The 26,099-nt window shown below is 45.0% G+C and overlaps 1 protein-coding gene across 1 annotated transcript; it reads left to right on the top strand.

Annotated features, from left to right (window-relative positions):
- Positions 1 to 16,330: 16,330 nt before the first annotated feature.
- On the top strand, positions 16,331 to 20,391 carry sox9a (SRY-box transcription factor 9a). Its single transcript, XM_083649134.1, has 3 exons — positions 16,331 to 17,062; positions 17,539 to 17,786; positions 18,174 to 20,391. The coding sequence occupies exons 1-3, from the start codon at positions 16,638 to 16,640 to the stop codon at positions 18,944 to 18,946; spliced, it is 1,446 nt and encodes a 481-aa protein (XP_083505260.1). The 5' UTR covers positions 16,331 to 16,637; the 3' UTR covers positions 18,947 to 20,391.
- The last annotated feature ends 5,708 nt before the right edge of the window (positions 20,392 to 26,099 follow it).

The following is a 26,099-nucleotide window of genomic DNA, read 5'->3' as shown; positions in this document are numbered from 1 at the left end:
CAGTACCGCAGTGATGACATCATGTGTTGGGAGCTGCCTGGCCAACGTCATCCACTTCTCAGATCCACAAGGGAGGTACTGTACTGTACTATAGGCACCGATCAGCCAAGCCCACCTCCATCCCCGCGTGCACCGGCATGTACAAGTGCAGTCAGTGGTAACTTCCCATCACAACACTGACCCACATCAGCCAGACGCACGGCCTGTAAGGCTCACATCTGTTGTTGGTTTTTCATTATTGTATCTTTCATATGCAATCGCTCGCCGTTTGCGAAGGATAAGCCGTAAATTGTTGAGACAACTGTAAAATGGCGATCAGTTGCAGAGTGTTATAGGAACCATATGACGGCGCGGTAGAGGGGCGAGGGGCTGACCAGACGCGCTGTCTGACTGAGTGACTGGCCGTAGGCCGGGCTACTCCCTCGAGGGGGGGGGGGGACAGGGGCTGAGGCTGACAGCTTCAGGGTGGTGGGGTGGAGGGAGAACAGGAAGGAGGTGGCTCAGAGTTGGTGGAAAGAAAGCCATTTTTTTCTGACTTTGATTTGTGAACGACTTGTATAGCAACGCAGGGTAAATGAAAACACAGGAATGGAATGGGAGTCCAGCGTATAACAGGGAGGTGAAAGGAGGAGTCCAGCAATGATGATGATGATGATGATGATGATGATTAGGCTTCCTTTGGCTAATGCGACTGCTTCGGGGCTGCCTCGCTAATCAAAGTCTGGACTTTATGGTCCTGATCAGCTAAGTAAACTTCAGCTGTCTGCTTCTCCTCGTCCACCTCATCGCTGTTGTAGGCCCCGCGTCGTTCCCTCCCTTCCTTGGCTCAAGGAGCTGGCACGGAGCAGGCACTGAGCTGTCAAGTGTCTGTGTTTCTCCTAATTGCAGGCTTCTGCTGATCCAGTCCCCTCTGTGACAGTCAACGTCACAGACTGGGTCAAACATAGACTTTCATCATTTTTACAGATGAGGTGAAACTTGACTAGAAGTGCACTTGGAGAGCACAGACCGCCGCCAAGGCCAATACTCCAGTCTGCTATGATGTCAATTTTATGAGTCGGATCAGAACCCTTCAGACCATTCAGTCTGTCTGCCTCCTCACTGATCAGAACCCTTCAGACCATCCAGTCTGTCTCCCTCCTCACTGATCAGAACCCTTCAGACCATCCAGTCTGTCTCCCTCCTCACTGATCAGAACCCTTCAGACCATCCAGTCTGTCTCCCTCCTCACTGATCAGAACCCTTCAGACCATTCAGTCTGTCTCCCTCCTCACTGATCAGAACCCTTCAGACCATTCAGTCTGTCTCCCTCCTCACTGATCAGAACCCTTCAGACCATCCAGTCTGTCTCCCTCCTCACTGATCAGAACCCTTCAGACCATCCAGTCTGTCTCCCTCCTCACTGATCAGAACCCTTCAGACCATTCAGTCTGTCTCCCTCCTCACTGATCAGAACCCTTCAGACCATTCAGTCTCCTCACTGATCAGAACCCTTCAGACCATCCAGTCTGTCTGCCTCCTCACTGATCAGAACCCTTCAGACCATTCAGTCTCCTCACTGATCAGAACCCTTCAGACCATTCAGTCTGTCTCCCTCCTCACTGATCAGAACCCTTCAGACCATCCAGTCTGTCTGCCTCCTCACTGATCAGAACCCTTCAGACCATCCAGTCTGTCTCCCTCCTCACTGATGCACATTTTGTTCCGTTTGTTTGTTTAATGTAGTTTGTGTTGTAATGTTATTTCCCTTAGTTTTAGTTAATAAATTATTGTTTTAACTTTTACTTTTGCATGTGACTCCTTTCGTTACTTGCTTGAACGTACGCCAAAGTAAAAGCTATAATAATAATTTATTAACTAAAACTAAGGAAAAATAACTAGACAACATAAACTACATACAACAAATGAACAGAGCAAAAGGAAAGGTGCATTGGTGACTGGCAGAGAGTGAACTATCCAAATCACACACATTGGGCCCATTCTATGAGATCATATTTGTTCCACTTTCATTCACTGAGCCTACCCTGAAACTGCTTGGAGCCCACCTGGGGAGGCCCGCCTCCCACTTTGAAAACCTCTGGTCAGAAGGAACTCGGGGAGCGCTCAGGTGCAAATCAGCCTAACGACCCCTACCAGGCTCCTGCAAGACAGGACCAGGATTGATTGATTGATTGATTGATTGATTGATTGATTGATTGATTTTATTTATGGATATATCACAACAGAATCCAAGGGATAGACGTGTAAAAGTGTGAACACTTATTTCCAACATGGTCCCTAAAAACAGGAGAGTGGGAGGTTTGTCGCATACGTTTTCTACATCAAAATTATCGCTTATAATGCTCTTTTTTCTGTTGGAATATTCCGTAATTTGGCTTCCATTGGACACAATGTAAAGACAAGTCAGATTTCAGCCTGTGGGAAGCACTGATTACATTATAAGGCGAGAAAAAGAGCATGTCCAGCGGGTGTGCTATTTATATTGCCATTCACAGCTGATCTGATAAACAGCCGTGTAGTTTGGAGGTTCGTTCTAACAGCTAGACTAAACGGCTTGGTAACTTTTAGACCGAAGAAAAAGCTGGCAGTTTGTGGATATTAGTGGGTTTTAGGGCCAGTCTAAAAGGGGCTATGCCTCAATTAACATTGATGAAATAACTTCATCACAAAGCCACATATTCATTCACTACCTAAGTCATTATTTTAGGCCCAAGCTTTTGAGAAACGAGTTATACTTTTCCATATATAATCTAATAAAACTTTCTACAATTGTAATTCATGAAGGCTACTACCTGTTCCACTCCAATACAGAAGTTCCAGTGTTACTGACAATAAAAGAAAACAGAATGTGAATGAATACTTCATATACAGCTAGAAAAGAAATTAAGTGCTAATCAGATTCCTGAAAGAGTCCCAGTACGGCTTCATATTTTTACAAAACTGCACAAAAATGAGTTTCCACATTTCAAATCCTTTCAGAATCAGAATCCCTTTCATTGCCACATTATGCAAGTTTACATATGAGGAATTCATCTTAGTGAAAAGAGAGCTAAAAAGAAAATATCTAAAAGACAAAATCACAACATTGCAAGTGCAGTCCAATATATACGATAAATACGGGGATTTTGAGGAGTGTTAATTAGGCATTGAATATGAATTTACAGTCCAAGTTAAATAGGCTTTCATGACATCTGATATAATAGTAACAGAGAAGTAGCCTGGCTGTCATGTGGGATAGCTCCAGATGGATCACCATGACGTGATTGGCTCTGCTGCTGCGGTCTGTCCCAATGTGTGAACACAGGCAGCGCCCGCTGGCACCCGTATAGACATGGCCCAAACGCAAGTGTTTAGACAGAGGCCCTGAGATCCACCAGATCTGTTACAGCCACACTGAGGCCTGCAGGACAGTCGCCACCAGCCCGCAATCAAACAGCCCGTTCACAATAGCTGATGGTGCTGGAGGAGTGTGAAGGAGGCCTGATTTCATAACACTCACCCCCGTTTCAAGAAACACACTGGTGGGGAGCAGGGTGTGTATTCTGTAATGCGCTACACAGGTCTTGATGGAATCCAGATTGGACTCGGTTTGGCTGAGCACACTGCAGGATGCCAGGAAAGTAGAGTAAATGGATTACATTAACCCACAGCTGATAAATATTCATAAGGAGTCCATATTAAGGAAATAAAAACGGTTGCCATAACGAAATACGCAGCCCTTTTTTCAATCATCCTAGATTTAATGTTAATGTCATTGATGCCGCTGTGCTTTCACGGAAACCCGAGCAGAACTGTCGAATATTGGACTCATGAGGCAAGATGTGAATGTCCACACAGTAAACTTCGACCACAATCAGTAGAATGGCTACAGTGTACTGTAGTCTATATATGTGTGCACATAATTTTGTGAGTGCAGATTTTTTTTGTATTATTATTATTTATTTTTTTACTTTTTACTTTTTACTTTTTACATTACTTTTACTTTAGTATTGTATTTTTGTGTGTATTGTTTTAGGCTGGCACTTCTATTCTCCAAAGAAGGCAGCTCTCATAGAAAAAGGGGTCGGCAGGGTGAAGTGCCACCGAGAGAGAGAGAGAGAGAAAAAAGGAGTCAAATAAAGCGCATGTTTTAAAAGCTCACACATATTTATTTTCACAAAAATAAAGCGCAGGTATTACTTCTTTATAATTGAGACTGTTGATAGTAGATTTGGACTGAGCCAATATAGAATTACCTGTTTTCATTCGTGTCAATGAGAAATGTCTGCGGGACCCCAGAGAGCGGAGAGGTTGGGGAGGCGGGCTCGCTTTTCAAAAGCGATCAAAATCAGCCGGCGCCTGTTGAGGAGGTGCCTGTATGTCCTGCCACCGCCGAGGACAAAGACGCTCGCTAGTCACGCGTAAAACTGGGATTTCCACCTTAATGCGCACCTCATTTCTGACTCCTACCTACACCAGTCTGACGGTTCAGGAGTGTGCCATACAAAATGAATGGGATATGCAGCAATTAGCATGTTTCACTCAAAAATGTACAATATAGCACAAATCAAAATATAAAAATACTGTGGAATAACTGCTAATCAAACTTCCGTGTCACTTCAAATGATGTTAGCAATTCAGTCTTTAGCCTCCAAATTGATCGGAAAGGTAAACACCACCCCCGCACCCCCAGTTGAAACACCCAGTGAAAACACCATGTTCCGAAGGCTTTCACACTGTATCCCTCGAAAGCAATCAACTAAAATCATAAACATGCTTCTGGAAATGATAATAGAACAACCTTCCTTCAGCCCAAGAAACATGGCATTATCATACAACGCGTGTCCTCCTGTCCCGTCCAGCTCATATATTCTCTTTCATTTTCCCCCCATGTTGTTGTTTTTCCTCGCCATTAGCCTCCACCTTCCAACTGTACACTGGAGCCCCCGGTGGACGTGCGCCCGCCTTCTGTCGCCTTCTCCCTCCTCCCCGAGCTTGTGATCTTTAGGCTGGTGAGAAACATGCCGAGGTGTTCCTTTTCCTTCCTGTTGCACGCACGACTTTAAGTGGGGACCCAGGAGACTTGGATTGGGGTTACTGACAAAACTTTCCACTCCCCCCCCCCCCCCCCCCATCACCACCACCACCAGGTTTATCCATCAGACCTCATCTTCTCCCTCGCGGGCTCTGCCATCTGCAAGTGCTTCTGTGTAGACCTGTGTGAATAGCCATTATTAAAGAGATAGGCCTCAGTGAGCGGCTTCAACCAAAAAAAGCCAAAGGTGCGCTGAAGTTCCAGGTCACAGGAGAGCGCTGAGGTGTCGCTGCCGGGTAACTCTAGATTTCTAATGACAGAGTGTGCACAGGCGGCGCGATAAGAGGGTCACCGCTTCCTGATAACCCGTTTGGTGAGTCAGAGGCTGTTTGTCGCCCAGACGGAGTGTGAAGCTGTGAGAACGGGAACGCGACAAAACCTCATCTTTGTGTCAATAACGTCTCTCTCTCTAACGGCTTCCTATAGACTCAAAGTAACAACCGCCGAGCGCCCTCGGCCCCCGTCAGCCGAAACCACATACCTGAGTCACAGAGCAAAGTCTGCATGCAGCATCAGTCAAAATACAGTGAAAGGTCCACGAGGAAGAGTGAGAGTCAAAACTTAAAGGACTTAAAAACGAAACTTAAAGGAGACACTTCACCAAAAAACAACGCTGATTTATTTTGCACATGATCTCACACACATCCGAAAACTGTAAACCCTTTTGCACACATTCATTTAGTTAGTAGTTATTGAGAGTTGATTTGAATTAAGTTGTGGACCAGTGATATGTGTCATATGAATGACATCACTGGTCCACAATTGAACTCAAATAAACCTCAAACTAAATTAACAAGGCCCCGAAGTCATCAGGAGAAGTACCCCCAGTGCCAACAGCATCCCAGACGGGAATCGAACCCAGGGCCTTCTTGCTGTGAGGACCATGCGTTAGTAGGTGATGGTTCTTCATGGAACCACACAGCCTGTTAAGAGCCAGTGTCTCTGTATAGCAGAAACAACAACTCTAACAACTCTTCTTCAATATGGTACCGAGGTGATGGTGATTTGTGTTCCAGAGGAGTAAGGACAGTATTATGTTCTTCTGTATCACCAAGAACAAGGTGATTCATGCAGAATTCACACTCCTGACTTTCTTCCACTCATCATAGCACTGAGGTCATCGCTGGTAGCCAGGTAGCAACCGGTGGTGAACTCGCACCGCCCAGTCACGGGACACGGCTCCAGCTCCAGAGCAGACAGGACAGCGCATAGGCTCCCAGCAAATCTAATAAACCAATTACAACTCTCTTACTCCCACCAAGAGCGCTAAGCAGGCCGCTCAAATATTGGATCTCAGGAAATCGAGGAGGACAATTTCCTCGGAGCGTAACATTAGAATGCAGAAGCCCGGGCTCCCGGAGGTTCGGGGCCACCACCGCTGGGCCGCTCCAATTAGACGGAGCCTCCCCGCTGTGGGCCCGAGCCGGCCCGAACACAGGAGCACCCCAAAGGAGCGGGAGGAAGGAGGGAGGGGAGACACACACAGCCCTGAGCGCCGTATTATGCTTGGCACACATTTCACTTAACCTCGCTCTCTCTCTGTCTGCACTTCTGGCCCCCGATCGCTCGGCAAACTGATCGCTGGGCAGCAAAGAGAGGCAGAGAAGAAAAAAAGAGGAAGGAAAGAGACTGAAAGAAATTGAAGGAGAGAGGAGAAAGCAACCCCCCCCCCCCCGATATAAAAAGTGATGTGTCTGCATGGAGGAACCTCTGCATCTCCCCCCAAATTATTATTGTTTCTGCATTCATTGCTTTCGGCTTTCAGTTTTCAAATCAAAGTATCTTTTAACACATTCTCATATTGAAATGATTGAATAAGTCGATTTCCAATGACTCCCAAAACGACACATATGAGCGAAACTTGTTTCAGTTTCACCACGGGGAGGCGCGGTGCTAGCGGCGCGGTGCCGTGAGTGCATGGAGACGTAAATGTTAAGGTTAGCAAACTAACTACGGTCAGTTGCGGTTAAGAAACGGAACACGTCGAGACACAAACCGGGTCTCTCCTGACTCGGAAGTTGAAAGATAAGGAGGACACACAACCTTCACCCACTGTCGTTACGTTAAAGACCCCCAGAGGTCGCCGCTACTTCCTGGTTACAGCTCCTGAATCTGGCGTATGCAGTGCACGCATGCACTTACACGACTGCAAGAGGCCGCATTGGTTATCGGTCGTTTCCCCACCTTGAAAATCGACCAATGTTGTCCTTGTGAAGACCTCTACTGTAAGCATACACTTCACAGTGAGAATCTGTGAAGTGTGTCATTGCTATTCCTGTAAACTCCACCCCTTTATTTGTTTAACAAGTTCTGAAGAATCAGTCAGAAACAAACTATGTAAACATCGTATTAAGTGAAACTGCCATCACAAGGCAGCCTGGTTCCAACCCTCCAAACTGCTTTGTTTACCTTCGTCCTTCCCTCAGTTTCACTCCTTCCTTCTCGCTGCTTCACCAGGCCTATCTTGGGGACATTCTTGACACATCATGGCGCTAGGCGATGCCAAAACGTTCAGATAAAATAGATGTGGTTAAGGGAATGTCAACGCTGGCACTTGGGGAGGGCAGGGCCTAGCCCTAGGCTAACCACAAGGCCGTCGAAACTGTCGAAACTAAAGTTTCGACGGTCTAAGTTTCTAAGTCATCTCACTGCTGTGATGTTTTTTATTGACATAAGTGGTGATGAACACATCATCAAACGGATTTAGATGATGGGAATTCTGTTAAAGATGCATTTAAGCACATTTTTCTTCATATATATATTTTTTCTTTCTGATTTACCCCTCCTCATTTTCTCCCCAATTGTACTTGGCCAATTTGCTCCCTGCTGCCCCGGTCGCTGCTCCACCCCCTCTGCCGATCTGGGGAGAGCCGTAGACTAGCACCATGCTTCCTCCGCGATGACACACGCGCAGTTGCCAGCCGCTTCTTTCCACCTGACGGCAGGGAGCTTCACCGGCAGGACTTGTGACTACGCGCTCACCGAATGCGGCTCATTGACCTTCTCCTTTTGCCTTTGTCCTGAAACGGGATTCATCAGTGATAGACTTGGCACGCCCCGTTGTAATCAGACACTGGTTTAAAGCTCTTGAAGTATGCCATTGTTCCTTTCACCCCTGCCCTTTCTAAACCTATTAATCCCATTGCCATGGTCTAATGCTGAAATCCCCGGTGGAAACACCTAAGAAGGGCTGGATCTGTCTCGACCACACAAGATATTCCTCTTCCCCCGGCCTGCTGCAACCGGTGATATCAAAGGCTCTAAAGCATGGCCACTGCTGCACAGCGAAGGAGGAAGCAGATTTGTAGGGGATCCGTTTGTATGGGCTGAGCAGAGGTTTTGGGTTTGTTCTGACGCAGGTGCGATCCTCTGGAAGCTGATTAGATATCATCACTCCTTCATTAAGTCGGCATTTCTCGTATCGCCGCGGCCGCGTGCGAAGAATGCTCCTTTTCATCGCTCGGCCAAACAAATGAGCCCTGTTGAAAGAGGCGGGTTAAGGTGGGAGGATCGTGAAGCAGGAGGGAAGAGGAGAAGTCGGACAAAAACGCGACACCAGAGATTTGTGAAATCATGCAATGATGCAAACAAGCCGGTCGCCAGAATAAAACGTTAGCATTTGACATGTCTGAAAAGCAGGGATATGTACAATATCGACGCACATTTGAAAATAAGTTTCCCTAATTGTAGGCCCACTTGGCCAATTCCCGCCTGCTGTCCCCGCCTGTCATTGCTCCACCCCCTCTGCTGATGTGGGGAGAGTTGTACCGTAGCACTTGCTCCCTCCGATACATGTGCAGTCGTTTATTTCCACCTGACAGTGGGGAGTTTCACCGGCAGGACGTAGCGCGTGGGAGGATCACGCTATCCTCCCCCAGTTCCCCTCCCCCCGAACAGGAGCCCCGACCGACCAGAGGAGGCACTAATAGTGACCAGGACTCATACCCCACCGGCTTCCCACCCGCAGACACGGGTGGGAAGCCGGTGGGACATCTGACCAAGCCGGACGTACCACTGCCTGGAATTGAACCTGGGTCTCCGTGGTGCTGAGTGTTTTTACCTATACACTACTCAGACGCCCCATCGTGGCATTTTACGATGTAAATTTGAAGCAAATGCCGGTTAATTTGAAAACCTTGCTGCCTTTCCAACGTTAAACGCAAGTAAAACAACGTGGTTACGTTTAGGCAACAAAGCAACTTGGTTATGTTTAGGCAACTCTTGCTTGCAAGACGGGGACACCGCCTATGCCAAATAAAAAGTAGAGCGATTAGCAGGTGCAGGACAAACAAATGAACACCAACACTATTCACCCTTAGGCTCCAGCGACGTACTTCAACAGAAACACTTGTTACACTCTATGATGTGTATAACGTTAATAATCACGTACCTAGAAACATGACATGCAACATGTTTTGGTTCGGAAATGCTCATATACATATCCACGGATATTCCAGAGACGTAAAATGACGACATTTTATTCTGGGCTGTTTCTAAATCTGTTATCCAGATCAAAATTGTTCCTCCTGCAATATCGGCCACAGGTTAAATAAAGGAGCTGATCTATAAATACATGAGAAATAGGCATGAGTGAGTCAGTTGGATGTCAACAAAGGGCAGTTGATGGAATTGGGGAAACACATTTGGGTTTATTTTTAGGTTATGAAAGCATAGGAAAACAACAGCGGTCTCATTTTCACCTGATAGTAGAAGCAGGTAGGAGGGGAGCGAGAGCTTGAATATTCCATTACGCAGAGCAGGGCCAGAGCGCATACAGGTTCTTTGTGAGAGGTGTCTGTGTGTGCTGTGCAGGGAGAGGCGGCCCACTGACATCATCCACAGAGCGTGGCTGATGGACTTTTTGATGTGCCGTGGTGCCAGGGAGCTGCTAGCACTGTCAGCCAGCCTGAGTCAGCGCTTCTCTCCACACACAACTGTGCAACGTCCAATGACGAGTGAGGCTTCAACAGTTCAACCATAAATCTGTTCCATTCACCCGAAACAGTACTGGGGCATAATGTGATTGCAGTTACTGAGGGTAAAAAATATATATATAATCTCAGACATCCATTAAGAAAATATTTGTTGGATTATTTGGGAAAAAAAACTTTGATGGGAAAACCTTTGTATTTTGACTCAAATACTGTAGACAGAAGCCACATTTGACCCCTAAACCATTAAGAATCATTAAGATAATGTTGATAAGAATACGGTTACTAGGTGATGCCAACAATAGTCATCTAAAAACAATAATTTCAGATTGCACTTAATGATGTGGAATAAGTGGCCCATTAACTTTACACTCTGGGAAGGTTGGAGGCAAAATAATACAAAAGTAACCAAAAAAGTAATTTAATTACTAGTCTGGGTTTCAGCAATCCCTCGTGATTATAATTCTCAGTAGCCAATCATTCATCTGTAATGGATAACATTTCAAAAGAAGTCTTCTAACCTTGGTGATAATATGATAAGCACTCGTCTCATTTGAACATAAAGAAGCGTGTCCTTTTTCTTACCTGTCACCAAAGACCCCTGGTGAGGATGCTAGCACATTGTTAGCCTGCAACAAAGGCTCAGTCAGATAATGTCATAACATTTTGTCAGCGCTCTGAGAAGGAGCCATTGTCATTCGGACATAATTACAGGCCCCGCTGATGGGGCCCGGTGCAGGAGAGTGACCTGCGGAGATCACACACACCACTGCTGGTTAATAACATTTCATTGTCATTTAAACTGACTTGGAGGTCACTTCACCTGGAGGCATGGAAGGTGCCTTGTAGTCACTCAGCAGAGTTCAATATTGCATGTGAAGTCAGATGTGCTACTCAAGTGTGCTGGCAGAAAAGTTGAAAGGTGAACATTTGGATTGCATGCATGCAGGCAACTCCACAACGCATCGAGGTTTTAACAGGACAAAGACTCCAATGCAAGATCTTAACTATAATTCCAGGACCGTCCGCGTGTGTCTCCCTTGTATCTCGAGAACTGTTTGTCCGATCGACTCCGCTATACCAGAGTGAGAGTAAGAGGAACCAGACTCTCCTGCGGAGATAGACTGGCAAGTGAGACTAAAACCGTGGCAATTACTGAGCATGCTCAGAACACAGGTTTGCGCCGAAGTCCAAACCAGCGCAACTGAGCAGCATGCTCCGAACATTGATGTCATAAGTCCTTCCCTGCAGAGGCTATAAGTAGGACCGGTAGAGTTTGTGTAACCAGACTCGGTGAGTGAACGTCCAACACAGCGAGTGAGTACTGGCACTATAGTATCTCAAACTCTACAACTGTTTCTGTAAATCCTGGGGCCATGGTTGTTGTTTTTTTGTTTTATGGTGGTTTCTCTTTTATGATGACATAAAAACTATGGCTCAATGGTGGCACGTATCCAGTGCCGCTGAGGTTTATCTGGACCTATTGGTACCAGTGCATTCCCAAATCAGCGTGCATTTCCTTCCCCGCAGATACACTATCAAACAGTGTCCAAGGTGTTTCAGTTTACTAGAAGCCCGGGGGAGATAAGGCTGAGATTACTGTGGCACATATCTCCGGAGGAGGCCGGAGCCAGAGGAAGATATACAAGAAAGCGTGCGGCAGCAATTACCACACACTGCTGGTGGAAGAGGTGAAGGCCACAACTCTTCTGTCTCTAAGTTGGATTGTATCTCCTTGGTGGAATAGCAGCACTTGTCTAATGCTATCTGATCTAATTGGATGATGGAGAAGATCCACGTCAAGTAAATCTGAGTCAGTAATAATTCATGTAGTTATGGTTGTGAGGATAGCTTTTGCATGCACAGTATAACTTGAAGTTAATCCGTTATCGCTGTGGAAGTTAGTGACCTGATGGTAAATGATTTAGTTGACCATAGATCATTTTGTAGTGATGAAATAACAATTAAATTCTATATGTGGTAACCTAAAAATGGATCTTATGACATGCATTCCGGAAGTGCATTTCTTTTGTATAGACAAGTTGTGCATTTCGGAGTCTCTGTCTGCGTGCTCTTTCCCCCAGACTTACTGGCAGAGCCTGGGAGATGTTGTGGTCTTGTGTGGGATATCAGGGAGGTGTGAGAGAGTCAGAGCAGAGAAGATACGCCCATCCTTCTGAGGGTGTCAGGGCCTTCATAAGTCCTGTTTAAACTTTACCCTCTGCAAAATGCCATGTGTCAACAGCCGCCCGTGGCCAAAGCGCTCTGATCTGGTTAGGCAAACACCTGGGCCAGCTCCTCCATCCTGAGGGGACCTTGGCTGACGGTGGGTTAGAGAGTACAGTTCAGCGACGATGGCTGCCCGCTTCACGCTGGATTTGGCGAGATTTAACAAATGGCCGTTGCCTCTGAACCGACGCTGGAGGCAGCCGGAAGGAGAGTTCAGACGGTTTGCCGACAGGATTGTCTCAGTTCTCCCTCTTGCAGCCTCCTGCCATGTCTAGGGCAGCTGGCACTAGTTGTGGAAAGTCTCAGACAGGTGTTATGTCGGTCGTGACTGGCCCAAGCCCACCTCTGCCTGCCCTACCTCTGCCACACCATTTATCACTGCAGGAATTCTTCTAATTCTTCATGGGATCTCAGAGCAAGTAATTCAAACATGCTGGTGGTCTTCAAGTCGTCCTTGCTACTGCAAGATATCGAATGCATTTCAGTGTTTCAAAAGGTTCAAAGACAACTCGGTCATGATTGCCATATTTGTAATGTGAAGGTTTTGCTGGACTATTTTCAATTCTACAAATTATTTGCAAAAGGCATTTAAGTATACCCTCCCAATTCCAAAAGATGTGCATATAGGTTACAATAAATACAGAGGGTTTCTTCAATCTGAATGGTTCTGGAACCACATAAAGGAAGCTGATGAAACGAAGAACCTCTGCGGAAATATAAATCCAAACATAGCTGTCTTAACTGCTTTGATTCACTTGTCTTTTGGCAGGAGACGGAGAATTCAAATGTCACAACACAAAAACGCCCCATACGCCTACTGTACTAACGCCACAAACACACCCACGCACAAACAAAATACGCATTTCAAAGGAGGAGAGGCGGTCTGCTCAAACATTTGCCGTGGAATCTGAGAGAGCGAGGAGAGGTGGAAGACATGATTTAGCAGTTTACCCCCAGTGTTTGCCTCAGATTTTTAACGCCGTGGCTCGAAGTCAAGCTGAGAAGTTTCCCAAGGCCCGCTCGCTCGGCCCGCAGGCAGGTGTCCCGTCCGTGTGTTACTGTGGGGCCTGACCCTGAGGATCTGCAGCCCCCCGACCCGCCGTAGGTTAGTCTGGAGGGCACCTCCAGCCCTCTGCAGTCAGTCAGCCAGTCAGTCAGTCGAGAACATGCCAGGCCACACCTCTGATGCCTCACCTCCACAGTGGTGGAGAAAAAGAAAGAGTGGACATAACCAGAGCAGCAGCTGTAGGGGCACATTGGCACAAGTTGCATTTAAAAGTGTGTTAGTGTAAGAGTATCGTTTGACTGCAGCTGTGATGCTGTGTGACGTGCAGCCCGCAGCCCTCGGAGGTTACACGTTATTGAGGGAAATGGCTCAAGGTTTTCAGTCCGAGTATGGAGCATCAGGTTACTTTGATGTGTGGTAAAAATCAGGATAATTATACCTTTCAAACGGTGATGAAATAAAAACAGCTTAAACCCACCTATACCGTATCCTATCCCCTCTGTCTCCGCGACGTGTAGGCCTATTTTGGAGGTATAGCGTTTCTAAATTGTATGTCATCCGGTTGTACGCACGCAGGGGAGTTGACAGGGCAGTGAGTCCACCGCTGCCTCCAGTCAACCAATAAGACAAGCAGCAGTAATTACAGATCCATCTGACAGCCCTATTAGGCTGGTTTTAATGAAAAGGCCAGGGTCGCGACACCAGGAGGCGGACTGAAAGACTCGGTGCAATAAGAAACCCTGTGTTACACTAAGGGGGGAATTATATGCACTGTTAAAGCTTTATCATTCCCTACAAGGTCAGTGAGAAATGCTGTGAGGACATTACCAAACAAACTGGTTAGCCTAACTATTCAATGATAAATACACAATTTTAAAGATTTAAAGGTAACTTTATACCATTTTAATATGTATGTATATATAGTTACATTGGTACAATCCACATCTCAATAGTCTCAAAGGTTAAGAAAATCTTTCTCTAACTTGCCTCTTCTCTCTATCTACATCTTCTTCTATCTAATTGGTATAGATTTAACAAGAGAAATCAATAAGGGATAATATAATGTTTTGTGCATTCAATGTCTTAGTGCCTGTGGCTGAATTATTTTAATGATTATAGGTTTGGTTTGTAGTCTTATGAAAACGTTAATGTTGACGATGTCGAGTTACTGTCATTAAATTATAGGGCTGTAATAAAAAGAGGAAATTCTCAGTCATTTCAAGGCTATATATATGAACTCATAACTTTTTAAATTTGGATTTGGTTTCTAAAATTAAATACATGGATTAGTGACCAAACGAACTCAACAAAGTGCCCTTTGTCGCTCCGAAAACAAGAGCTGGAGCAAACCCAGCAAAGTGGATTTTATGCTGCAACACGTTTGGTTTTTACTCAATAAGCTGAGTCTCTTGACAAAGAAAATAAGAGCACACTTCAATAATGTTACACATGTTAATAAACTATAATAACAACAATAACAATAATAATAATAATACTTTAATAGAAGAATACAAATGTGCCTAAAGAAACACAGAAAGACATATGACTGCTTCAACATAAAGTAAATCCCGAGAGAGAGAGAGAGAGAGAGAGAGAGAGAGAGAGAGAGAGAGAGAGAGTGTGTGCCGTGTGTGTGTGTGTGTGTGTGTGTGTGTGTGTGTGTGTGTGTGTGTGTGTGTGTGTGTGTGTGTGTGTGTGTGTGTGTGTGTGTGTGTGCGTGCGTGTGTGTGAAAGAGAGAGGTGGGGATTCAAAAACTGAACCTATACTTCTACTCAAAACATATCATCAGGTTTAGGGAGTAATGGGTTGCATGCAACAGGCAGGATTTTAATAGTGTGTGATTACAAAATTGTTAACTGCAATCCATTTAGTCCTACTACCCAGTTCTGAGAAGAAAGGGGAAAAGAAGAAGAACATTAATTTCATAATTAAATAAATCCACAATGGAGTAGACTATTCTATCTAGTCTCCCTTTAATTATTTTCAATAATAATAATACTAAATAAAAAGAAAACATTTTAAATGAGAACTTGTTGCTTTATATAGCCTACTCTGGCCTACTGCCTCAGCAATAACATACAATTTTCTGCTGGCTAAAGATATAGTCTGATATTTATATTCCTTTGAATGAATTTAACTCTGAAACTTAAGTCGTCTTGTTTTTTGTTATATGTTTTGTAATATCCTCCTGTTTTGCTGTAATTATTGCAGTGACTGCAAGGGCCTCTCTCAAGTTTCTGGACTGTTGTCTCCCCCTATTGGTCCATGTCGATGCTGTAGTGTGGAGACCAGCCCAGAACAACTCAACAGGCGTCACACACAAACACTGGACTGTATTAAAATCATATACGCAACACTTAACAAACTAAGCCCTATCCCTTGACAATCAAAAGTGAAATAATCAGATTTGTTTTAATCAAAAGTTTAGTTAGCCTATCATAAAAACAATGAGATAGATAAAAAAAATCAGTAAAGTTGAATGACAATTGCTTCCATTTGAATGTCACCTTAAAAAAGAAAGTATGAATCACAATATAACTACATTAGAAAATGTATGAGATACAAAGATAAACAACTTACTATAGGCCAAACAATGGCAGGCCTACTTATTCACAAAGTCGGTGGACACTGGACAGTCTGCAAAGAAATAAACAAATAAACAGGAATTTGAACATAGAACATAATAGAATTATCCATTTGGTCATTTAATAATACTGTATTGCTATAAGAAAATGCACGACAAGCTACTGTATGGGCCTATAATTTCTTTCAAGGAAAAAAAGGGCAATTCCAATAGTTTTACTGCCCTGATGAAAAGTCTAATTGTTTAGTCTAATTATTTTTTGTAGAATGTTTAATTTCATTTTAGGGCTATGTTACATTTAAATCACGCCTTAGTTGGAAAAAGAAGAAGCAGAAGAAAAAACTTTCCCACTTGAGTTAAGTTTTCACTGTTGTTGACTGCAGAGTTTGGCGCAGAGTCGGATTTCGTCTCCGCCTCTAAAAAATTTCACCCAATCACTTCCTTGCCGAGAAACATAAATCCAGGCGATCGCCTCCTCCGTCTCCAGACTTCTCAGCAACCTTCCACGAGCATGTGTCCTTCTCTATAGTCACATTTCTCCTTTAATTCACATTTTCACAGCAAAAGCATTCCAGCGCGTCCACTTGCAATTTGCTTTCTGGTCTAAAAAACTGAGCAAAGCCGAAGGAGCGTCAAAACCTTTTTGTCTTTTGTTGTTGCATCTTTGACTTTGGAGTGAAGTTTGCCAATCAAGCTGTGCGCCCTCTCAGGCTGTCATTGCAGTCTTTGGGCACCGCACTTGGATTTAGAAGGAAGGATTTTCTCCCAAACTGCAATTTTACTGCGAGAAGCTGTCCTTTAATTGTTTTCGCATGAATCTCCTCGACCCCTACCTGAAGATGACAGAAGAACAGGAGAAGGGTCACTCCGACGCTCCGAGCCCCAGCATGTCCGAGGACTCTGCGGGCTCGCCGTGTCCGTCTGGGTCCGGCTCGGACACCGAGAACACCCGGCCGGCCGACAACCATCTCCTCCTGAGCCCCGAGTTCAAGAAAGAAGATGAAGAGAAGTTCCCCGTGTGTATCAGAGACGCGGTGTCCCAGGTGCTCAAAGGCTACGACTGGACCCTGGTGCCCATGCCAGTGCGCGTCAACGGCTCCAGTAAAAATAAACCTCACGTCAAAAGACCCATGAACGCCTTCATGGTCTGGGCTCAAGCTGCACGCAGGAAACTGGCCGATCAGTACCCGCATCTGCACAACGCCGAGCTGAGCAAAACCCTGGGCAAACTCTGGAGGTAGGTTTACTTTTCACTTTCCAACTCTGCTGCAGTGCGTTTTTACGCGCCGCCGTGCGCAGCGGAGTATTCCTTCTGTAAAATGCACAACCTGCTTGCTGTTTGATGTAGAGCTGACCAGTGTGGATATTAGACAAATGCATTTTTAAATTGAATTTATCATTGGCCAATTGTTTTTCATTGGGATTTTCGTTAGGCTACCTGTATTTTCTTTTTTCCTTTTTTTCTCCCCCTATTTTAAAGTCGCCAATATGCTTGCACAGTAGAGGGCATATGAATCACATTAGATTAGTGCACTCAAACTTTTGTAACTGTAGCATCCATATTCTTATGAGGAGTACACTTAGTATAATTGTACATTGCTAGTAATTCAATTAATGACATTATTCCACTATTGCACTTCATGCCCAAAGTTTGCTATTACAGTAATTGAATGTAATCTAAATGAATGTACAACTTTCTGGTGATATTTCCAGACTGCTCAACGAAGGAGAGAAGCGCCCGTTCGTGGAGGAGGCTGAGCGTTTGAGAGTGCAGCACAAGAAAGATCACCCCGACTACAAGTATCAGCCAAGGCGGAGAAAGTCTGTCAAGAACGGGCAGAGCGAGCCAGAGGACGGCGAGCAAACCCACATCTCTCCAACCGCCATCTTCAAGGCGCTGCAGCAGGCTGACTCCCCAGCCTCCAGTATGGGCGAAGTGCATTCCCCCGGAGAGCATTCAGGTAAAAACCTTTCAGCCATTCTGCATTTATCATTTATTTCCTGTAGGCCTATTGATTTCCAGTGTGACTCATTTTTGACAGGTTATTTACAAATCTAATCTCTAGACACCTTTGGGGCTATCAGACAGACACCTGTTAATGATTAACGATGACTGGGTTTTACAAGCCATCACGCAAATACACCTGTCTCAATGGTGTCACTAAACTCTTCCTCTTGAAAGCTTGTCTGTTTAGTTTATACATTTAATTTGAACACTATTTCCTTATGCTGGGTCAGCCACTGTAAATCACCACTTATTTTATATTTGTAAGAATATCCTCCTCAGCTACCTGGTTGTGTGAATATCATGTTGACTGTGAGGCTAACTCTTTCTTTCCATTGACCAGGTCAGTCCCAAGGCCCACCAACACCCCCAACCACCCCCAAGACAGACCTGCCCACCAGCAAAGTTGACCTGAAGCGCGAGGGGCGCCCCATACAGGAGGGCGGCACCGGCCGCCAGCTCAACATCGACTTCGGGGCTGTGGACATTAGTGAGCTGAGCAGCGAGGTCATCTCCAACATGGGGAGCTTCGACGTCGACGAGTTCGACCAGTACCTGCCGCCCCACAGCCACCCCGGGGTGCCCGGCGCCGGCCAAGCTGGCTACACTGGCAGCTACGGCATCAGCAGCTCCTCGGTCAGCCAGGCGGCTAGCACCGCAGCCCACGCCTGGATGTCCAAGCAGCAGCAGCAACAACAGCAGCAGCTGCAGCAGCACTCTCTGACCGCAGCGGGGGAGCCGGGCCAGGGGCAGCAGAGAACCACCCAGATCAAGACGGAGCAGCTGAGCCCCAGCCACTACAGCGAGCAGCAGGGCTCCCCGCAGCACGTCACCTACGGCTCCTTCAACCTGCAGCACTACAGCAGCTCCTCCTACCCCCCCATCACCAGGGCACAGTATGACTATTCAGACCACCAGGGCGGCGCCAACTCCTACTATAGCCACGCGAGCGGCCAGGGCTCCGGCCTGTACTCCACCTTCAGCTACATGAGCCCCAGCCAGAGGCCCATGTACACCCCCATCGCCGACACGGCCGGGGTGCCGTCCGTGCCCCAGACCCACAGTCCACAGCACTGGGAGCAGCAGCCCGTCTACACACAGCTCTCCAGGCCCTGAGACAGGCAGGCGAGCCTCAGCACTGACTGTATCACACTCATCCCCCCCATGCATAGACTTCTCTCCGCCCGGGGGCCTTGCTGCCGCCATGCCACACACCCTTCATTGCCAACAGAAAAACATAACAAGGACCCTTTTTTATAGTACTGAAAATATATCTTTGGATTGGCTCACGACAGTGCCTTTTGTATTGCTTGGAATTGTGATTATATTTTTTTAGATATAATGTAAACAATTGTTTTGAAATCCTCTGTGAGGACATATTGGTTATAAATATTTTAGTATGTACTGTGTATGTGTTCTGCTCTTGTCATCGCCGCCATCATCATCATCATCATCCTCATCATTTGAGGGTTTAACATGTGTCTTATGAGCAGGAATGCTGGGTAAAAACCTTCAGTGGCCTTACTTCTCACTAATGTATTTTTGTACAGGAAGTAAGCTTTACTTACACTGCCGTCTTATAATAGCCTACATTCTGCTTTTGAATCTTTGTACTGTACATATTTTATTGTAATTCCCATGAGATGCAAGAATTGAGCAATGCAGGGTTGAAATATAGTTTTGAATTTTTGGCCATGATATGACAGTGTCATCAGTGAATTAGGCAAATATTATACTTCTTGTTCTTTGCTTTAGCTCAAATGATTGTGTTGGAAATGCTACAACAGGTGCCATGTAATTCTACTAGGGGGCCTTTACCATGTTGCTAGATGTAACTTGTCTTTATCTGGGTACTGCCTTGATGCCATTGGTGCCTCTGGAGCCGCAGTAGAGAGGCGCTGCAGTGTGGAAGCCACAGCAAAGTTCTGACTTCCTGCTTGAGGAGATACAGGAAGTGACCCTTGACCTGCATCTCCCAGCAGCCAGCAGGTCTCCGCTGAGTCTGGCATGCTTCTATCATTCCTACAGCCCCGTCCATTTTCTAACCTTTTCTTAATTTATTCTTTAGCATTAATTTTATTTGAAAATTTTAAAAAACTTATTATCTTTTGTAATTCAGCAGCAGCTAACTGAGATGAAAAGTTTTCAGCTGAGTAGAGTGCTGTCATATGTGGTACAAATTTGTTTATTTATCATTTGTAAATGTGTCAGTTTAAAAAGTTTCTTTTTTTTCATGATCTAGTTATGTACAGATTGCTTATAATTACGATAAACACTATCTTAAAGTCTTTCTTTAAAGAAGAAAAAACTGGGAAGTTTTCTCTTTTTTTTCATTCTAACAAATGGATGAATGGCTATGGAAGCTGTGGCTGTGTTATAAAGAATTTTCTAGAATCACCAGGATACTTTTTTTTGTTTTTGAAAAAAAAGTTGTGTTCCTCATTTTATATTCCGTATCATTAGTTCTCTTGTTGTCACCTTCAGTTTCCCTATAGGTAAACATGCCGTTGTCTTAAAAGCTTATCTTTTGTATTATATTGTTTGCAATAAAAAGAAAACTTTCAAAATAACAAAATCACTTTGTGTCATTTGTTACAAGAATGTTATTCAATAACCCCCCCCCCCCCACACACTCACACACACACACACACACAGTACGGGAGCTTATCCCTGTTAGTTTGATTTGATTTCACTTTATTGTCGGACAAATCCGAAATTTGTCTTGCGTGACAAGATACGGTTTCTTATAAATACAAAAAAACACATTTAAACAGACAGTACAACAAAAAGTGCTTCAACATGTATGACATCAGATGGGAATACATACATTACAAGAAAGGGAAAAACAAAAACAAAGTTGACTGTAGAACTAACTATTATGTCATCTTAAGATCAGTAAACTTCTTATACCATTATGAAACAGTTGTAAGGGAAGGAAACCCTGACTGAGTGTGATTGAGATGCTGTTTACTGCCTCTGCGAATGACTTTGGAAGGGTCAGAGTCCAACCAAACTCACCAACTCAAAAAAGGACGGTCGAGACGACTGTTCTCGTGTAACACAGATAATTTAAATTCTGAACTCATCACAATTAGCGTGCCAGTTAGCCACTGCAAAAAGGTTACCATCAGTCCAATGCTCTAGCCAAGCTGCGGTGCCTGGAGATTTGGGTTTGCCTCTGGCTTCTCAGACCATGAGGTCACAGGGCCATCAGCATCAATACCACGGCCTATTGAGAAGATGTATGTCCACACCCCCTCTGCCTGCCTGTATACATCACAGCTTAAAGAAACAAACGAGACGCAGAATATTGTTTATTCATTAGCAGCCAAGTAATATAGGAATAGGGCAGACCTTAATAAATCAGTGACAATGTAAACACAATCAGGGTCTCGTTTAGGCGCTCCGGCTTCATGTTGAAATTTGAGACACGGTCTCACATGACATCTCTGTCCTCACATCAACTGGACTGAGCCGCTGTCTGCCACCCACCGCTGCACCTCATCGCACTGCAGAGATTTCTTTCAGCCTGCCTCCATACCTTCACATAATAAAACATACTGTACACTGATGCTGCACCTAAACGCACCCCCCAAGTGACAGATGTCTAACTTGCACGACAACCTTATTGATGGATGAAGATAATATTGTGACCGCGTTCACAGAAATTAATATGAATTGCAAGCAAAAACGGCCTTAATGAGCTAATTAGCATTTCATCACCTGGCTATAGTGTCTCAGGATTCTTTGGTGTTGGCCATGTGTGCTGCTGGGGTTAAAGGTCAAATTTGTTCTGTGCTCAAATATTTCTTTATGGATACTCACCAAAAAACGGGACCAGATTGTATTTCATGGTCATTTCTCGTGGCTGCACACATGAGAAATTGGATTATTGGGAATATTTGATTTATTATTATTATTATTATTATATATTCACCACTTTGCACGTTCAGCCATCCTAGCAAGCAACTAATTGACCAAATGAAAAATTAAGCGGACAAGGGCATGAGGCAATTCAGTTCTTGATTGTTTAGTTTAACAGTGCTTGGCAATTGAATTCAAAAACAAAACCTTAGACAATCAATGTATGTTTGTGCACCAGTGAACTAGAAATTACATGAGTCTCATCTCGAGACATAACTTTGCGTTATAGGACTAGTCTCTACAGCACTAAAGCATAAGCTCGGACCTTATTGATTTTCAGGTTTTGAGAAATTTGGAACCGGGTCCAGGTCCTTCCCGGGTCTCGATCCCCATCCCTAGTTAAAACTGCTATTAGCCACCTTAGTACCTTGAATCCTGTGTTCATTGTTGTTAGGTGGTGTATTTTCATTATTCATAATAACAAATTGGAGTCCACACACTATAGTTGCTGCTCCCACCATTTATTGGTATTACCACAAGTGTACACTTGATAGCCAACCTACAGTTTAAATATATCTGAGGGTGGAATTTGCTTTTGAAGTTGTATAATCTGCTAACCTGACGCTGCCAGATGGTTTGATCTCATTCTCACGAGCGTATATCCTGTATCTTGTCACGCACTTTGCCACGCACTTTGCTTGATAATGATGTTGCTTTCATTAACTGGGTATAGGTTGATCAGTACTGTTGTGTAAATTGGCAAAAGAGAGGAGCAAAATGGAAATGCATGTGAAAATGTCACGGATGTCAGGCTGTTGTGTTAGGCTGACACAGTGACCTAGGCCAGCGTTTCTCAAACTTGATCACGTCAAGGACCCCTCAAATTAGACCACAGACCCCCATTTGGTACGATTTTCTCCCAGGGTCCCCCATCGGATAGGATTTTAGCTTTTAAATGTTTTATTACCGAAAGTGTATGAAACCCATGACCAAAATAGTACATTCTGTCATTGTGCTACTTATGGATGGAATTACAGTGAAAATAAATGATTTGGAACCCCCTCAAGGAGCCCTGGGGATCCCCGGACCCCACTTTGAGAACCACTGATCTAGGCTCCTACCTATAGTGCCTATAGGGTTCATGGTGCCGTCTTTGGTTACAGTGGAGACTGACAACTTCCACTCTCCATGGCAGCCAGGAGCAGGCTGTGCGTCTGAAGCCCCAGACCCACCTCCCACAGAGAAGCCCGGAGGCACATCCATCACCCGCTCTCCATGGCTCAGACCTGGAGCAAGCAGCAGGGCCACAGGGCAGCTGAGGGCCAGGGGAGGGAGCAGAGCCACGGCTCAGGGGAAAACAGGAGGAGGAGTTAGGGGATCACAGGGAGAAGAGGGGAGAAAACAGGACAACAAGAATACAGTAGAGCAGTGGGTCCCAAACTGGGGTACGCGTACCCCTAGGGGTACGTGGAGGTACTACAGGGGGTAGTTGAGAGAGAGGGGGAAATGTACAAATGTAAGAATAAATCATGAAAATAAATGAAGAAGCGTTAAAATAAATCTGTTCAGGAAGCACTAATTGTAACTCTTTCACTGCATTCCTTATTTGTAATGTTCTATTCTTCAAAAGGTTGGTTATCATTCATTCATTGCATCAAATGCTATAGTTTTCTCTTGCAGTTTTCTAAGCAAAATGTTGTAGTTGGGTAAAGGAGGTACTTGGATTCAGAAATCAGGGAAAGGGGGTACTGAAGCCAAAAAAGTTTGAGAACCACTGCAGTAGAGTCTAGGCAAGGGTCTATTGAGTAGACCCTTGCTAACCTAAATCCCTGATGGATAGAGATCTTTCAAAACAGAAAACTGTGTTCAAATGTAGTCTATTGATTTGCTAATACATTTTCCAAAAGAGTTCAAGGATGTTTACATAGGACTGATCCTCCCAAATTGAAACACAGATAAGGAATTCAAGACAGTGGTTCAACCAACGGATTGGCTTAACAGTAGTTTATACAACACAAAAATGTGCCTTTTTTATTCTATAGCAAATTTTGTTAATTTTAAAATGTAAAATAAGTCTGTATTTTAAGATAAGATCTCACTCTGCATTCACACCACTAGTAGCAACAGCAACTGCAGCACCGCTGTCCGCCAAGAAGCTAGTTGATTGCTAGCTGTAGCTCCAACAAGCATAAAGTAACAGAGTCCATGACTGGCTGCTGATGAAAGATGTTGCCTAAAAGCTGTAGCCAACGTTTCTGTGCCAACAAACAAGGAAACAAGACAACCTCAGTAAACATTAGGCCATTCTCCTCCACTCAGAACGTGACCAGAACACCCAGCAACTCCTTTCTTAACTTGTTGGCACTGTGTACATACATGGGGAAATGCAATAAGTATATGTTTGCAAGTGGAACTTTTCAAAAAGCAATCATGTCTTCACAATAACAAGCCTATCTTTGTAAATGAGGAGGTGCTTGGCAAAAACCTCAAGGCTAAAATTGAAACTGAACTTGAAAACATTATTACCTTTGACACATAGTTAATCTTTCCAAGTGTAAATTCAAAAAGAAACAAATTTCTTTTAGAATCGTAAAAACCTTTAGTGTGAAAAAAAAATCTATTCGCAACCGCACCACCCTAAGTTCCCGTTAAGAAGCTACGTGTGTCTATTAATATGTATATTATCAAAGGACTCGCTCCCCTGTTTTTTTCCCCTGGATTACGTAATTTCACAACAGGAGACGGATATTTTACACTCAATAACGGATATTTTTATTCAATAACAGGAAAGACAGAAGGTGTGTCGACGGGACGAAGGTCCAAGAAGTCTGAGAAAGCCATTCATACATGTGTGAAAGAGAATGAGACGCAGAAGGTAGTGGAGTCGCTGGGCCAAACTTGCTACCCTGCCTCCAATAAAATAAAAAGCAGAGTAACGATGGCCACTTTCATGGGATTTCATCAGATTAGTGTGTCATGTGCTGTTTTCATAGAGTAGCACCCCATCAGGAAATGACATCAGCACTGAGGCTTTCCCTGCTCTCGAGCTGCATGGTGACTCATATACTGGGCAGTGCCATGGACACGTGCAGCCGTGCCCAGTAGCAGCCCAAACATATGGACGCATTCAGTCTGTTCCACATTGAAATTACGTTGATCATAGTGATGACATATATAGCTGATGCTGCCTGATACTGTCAGTGGTTCACAGGATCATTACAAAAAATTAACAGCATCTGAAATTCAAGCGTTTCCCTCCCAGATGCCCCCCCCCCCTTTCCCGCCCCCAATTGTACTTTGCCAATTCCCCCTGCCAAGTCGTCCCAGTCGTTGCTCCACCCCCTCTGCTGATCTGGGGAGAGTTGTTGTAGACTAGCACATGCCTCCTCTTATACATGTGCAGTCGCCAGCCCTTTTCTTTTCACCTGACAGCGAGGAGTTTCACCGGCAGGGCGTAGCGCGTGGGAGGATCACGCTATCCCCCCCCCCCCCACCCCATTCCCCTCCCCCTGAACAGGCTGACCAGAGGAGGCGCTAGTGCAGCGACCAGCACACGTACACTTAATGCGGATTCCCACCCACAGACACGGCCAGAGCTGTGTACTGTATATAGAAGAGTCACGACATCTCCATTCACTCTAATGGACCCGTTTTTTACTCTCAGGAGTTCCAGGAAGTAAGGTCCTAGATTAAGCAGAACTGTCGAGTTGCAGCAAAATGGACAGTTTGTGTTGTACTTTTTTTTTAATCAAATTGTACATTATCAGCTTTATTTTAGTCATTCAAAAGTAGCGCGAGACCCCTTCTTGGTTGTTCATTGGCTAATGAGTCACGCATTTTGGTCCTCCGCTGACGCCACTCTCTCTCTAAATTGCTCTGGACACGGCCAACGGTGCCTGTATGGACGCCCGATCAAGCCGGGGTTTGAACCTGTGTGACCCTCGTGTTTGGTAGGCAGGGTATCTCCCGCTGCACTACCCAGGCGCCACTGAAATTCAGGCTTAAGCGTATACACAACATTGGTCTGTCATCATCACTGTATCTCCACTGACAAAGTGGCGATAATAAAGCATGGAACATTCTTGCCGTAGAATGGATCTTTTAGCAGCCATCTTTCCAAACCGCGCGCCCCAGCCTCCTGACCTTGGCTCAGAGAGCGTCCTGGCAGTGGCAGAGTGACCCCAGCCACTGAGTGGATGTGGGGCTCAGTGGGCCCGCTGCCCTCCAAACAGCGGGAGTGCCCCGATGAATGTTCCCCAGAAGGATCGGAAACAAGACCAAATTTTTCTCTTTTCTTTTTTCTTCAGACAGGCCTTTCCATGGGCAATTTTCCCAGGACGACCCCATTATTATTCCACAGAGACGTCTGCCCCCGCCGAACCCTATGGGTGGTCTTTCTGAGGGC

The sequence above is a fragment of the Poromitra crassiceps genome (genome assembly GCF_964638095.1).
Source record: "Poromitra crassiceps genome assembly, chromosome: 13".
Lineage (NCBI taxonomy): Eukaryota > Metazoa > Chordata > Actinopteri > Beryciformes > Melamphaidae > Poromitra > Poromitra crassiceps.
Note: the sequence above shows the minus strand (reverse complement) of the source record. Positions and strands in the feature narration are given on the sequence as shown.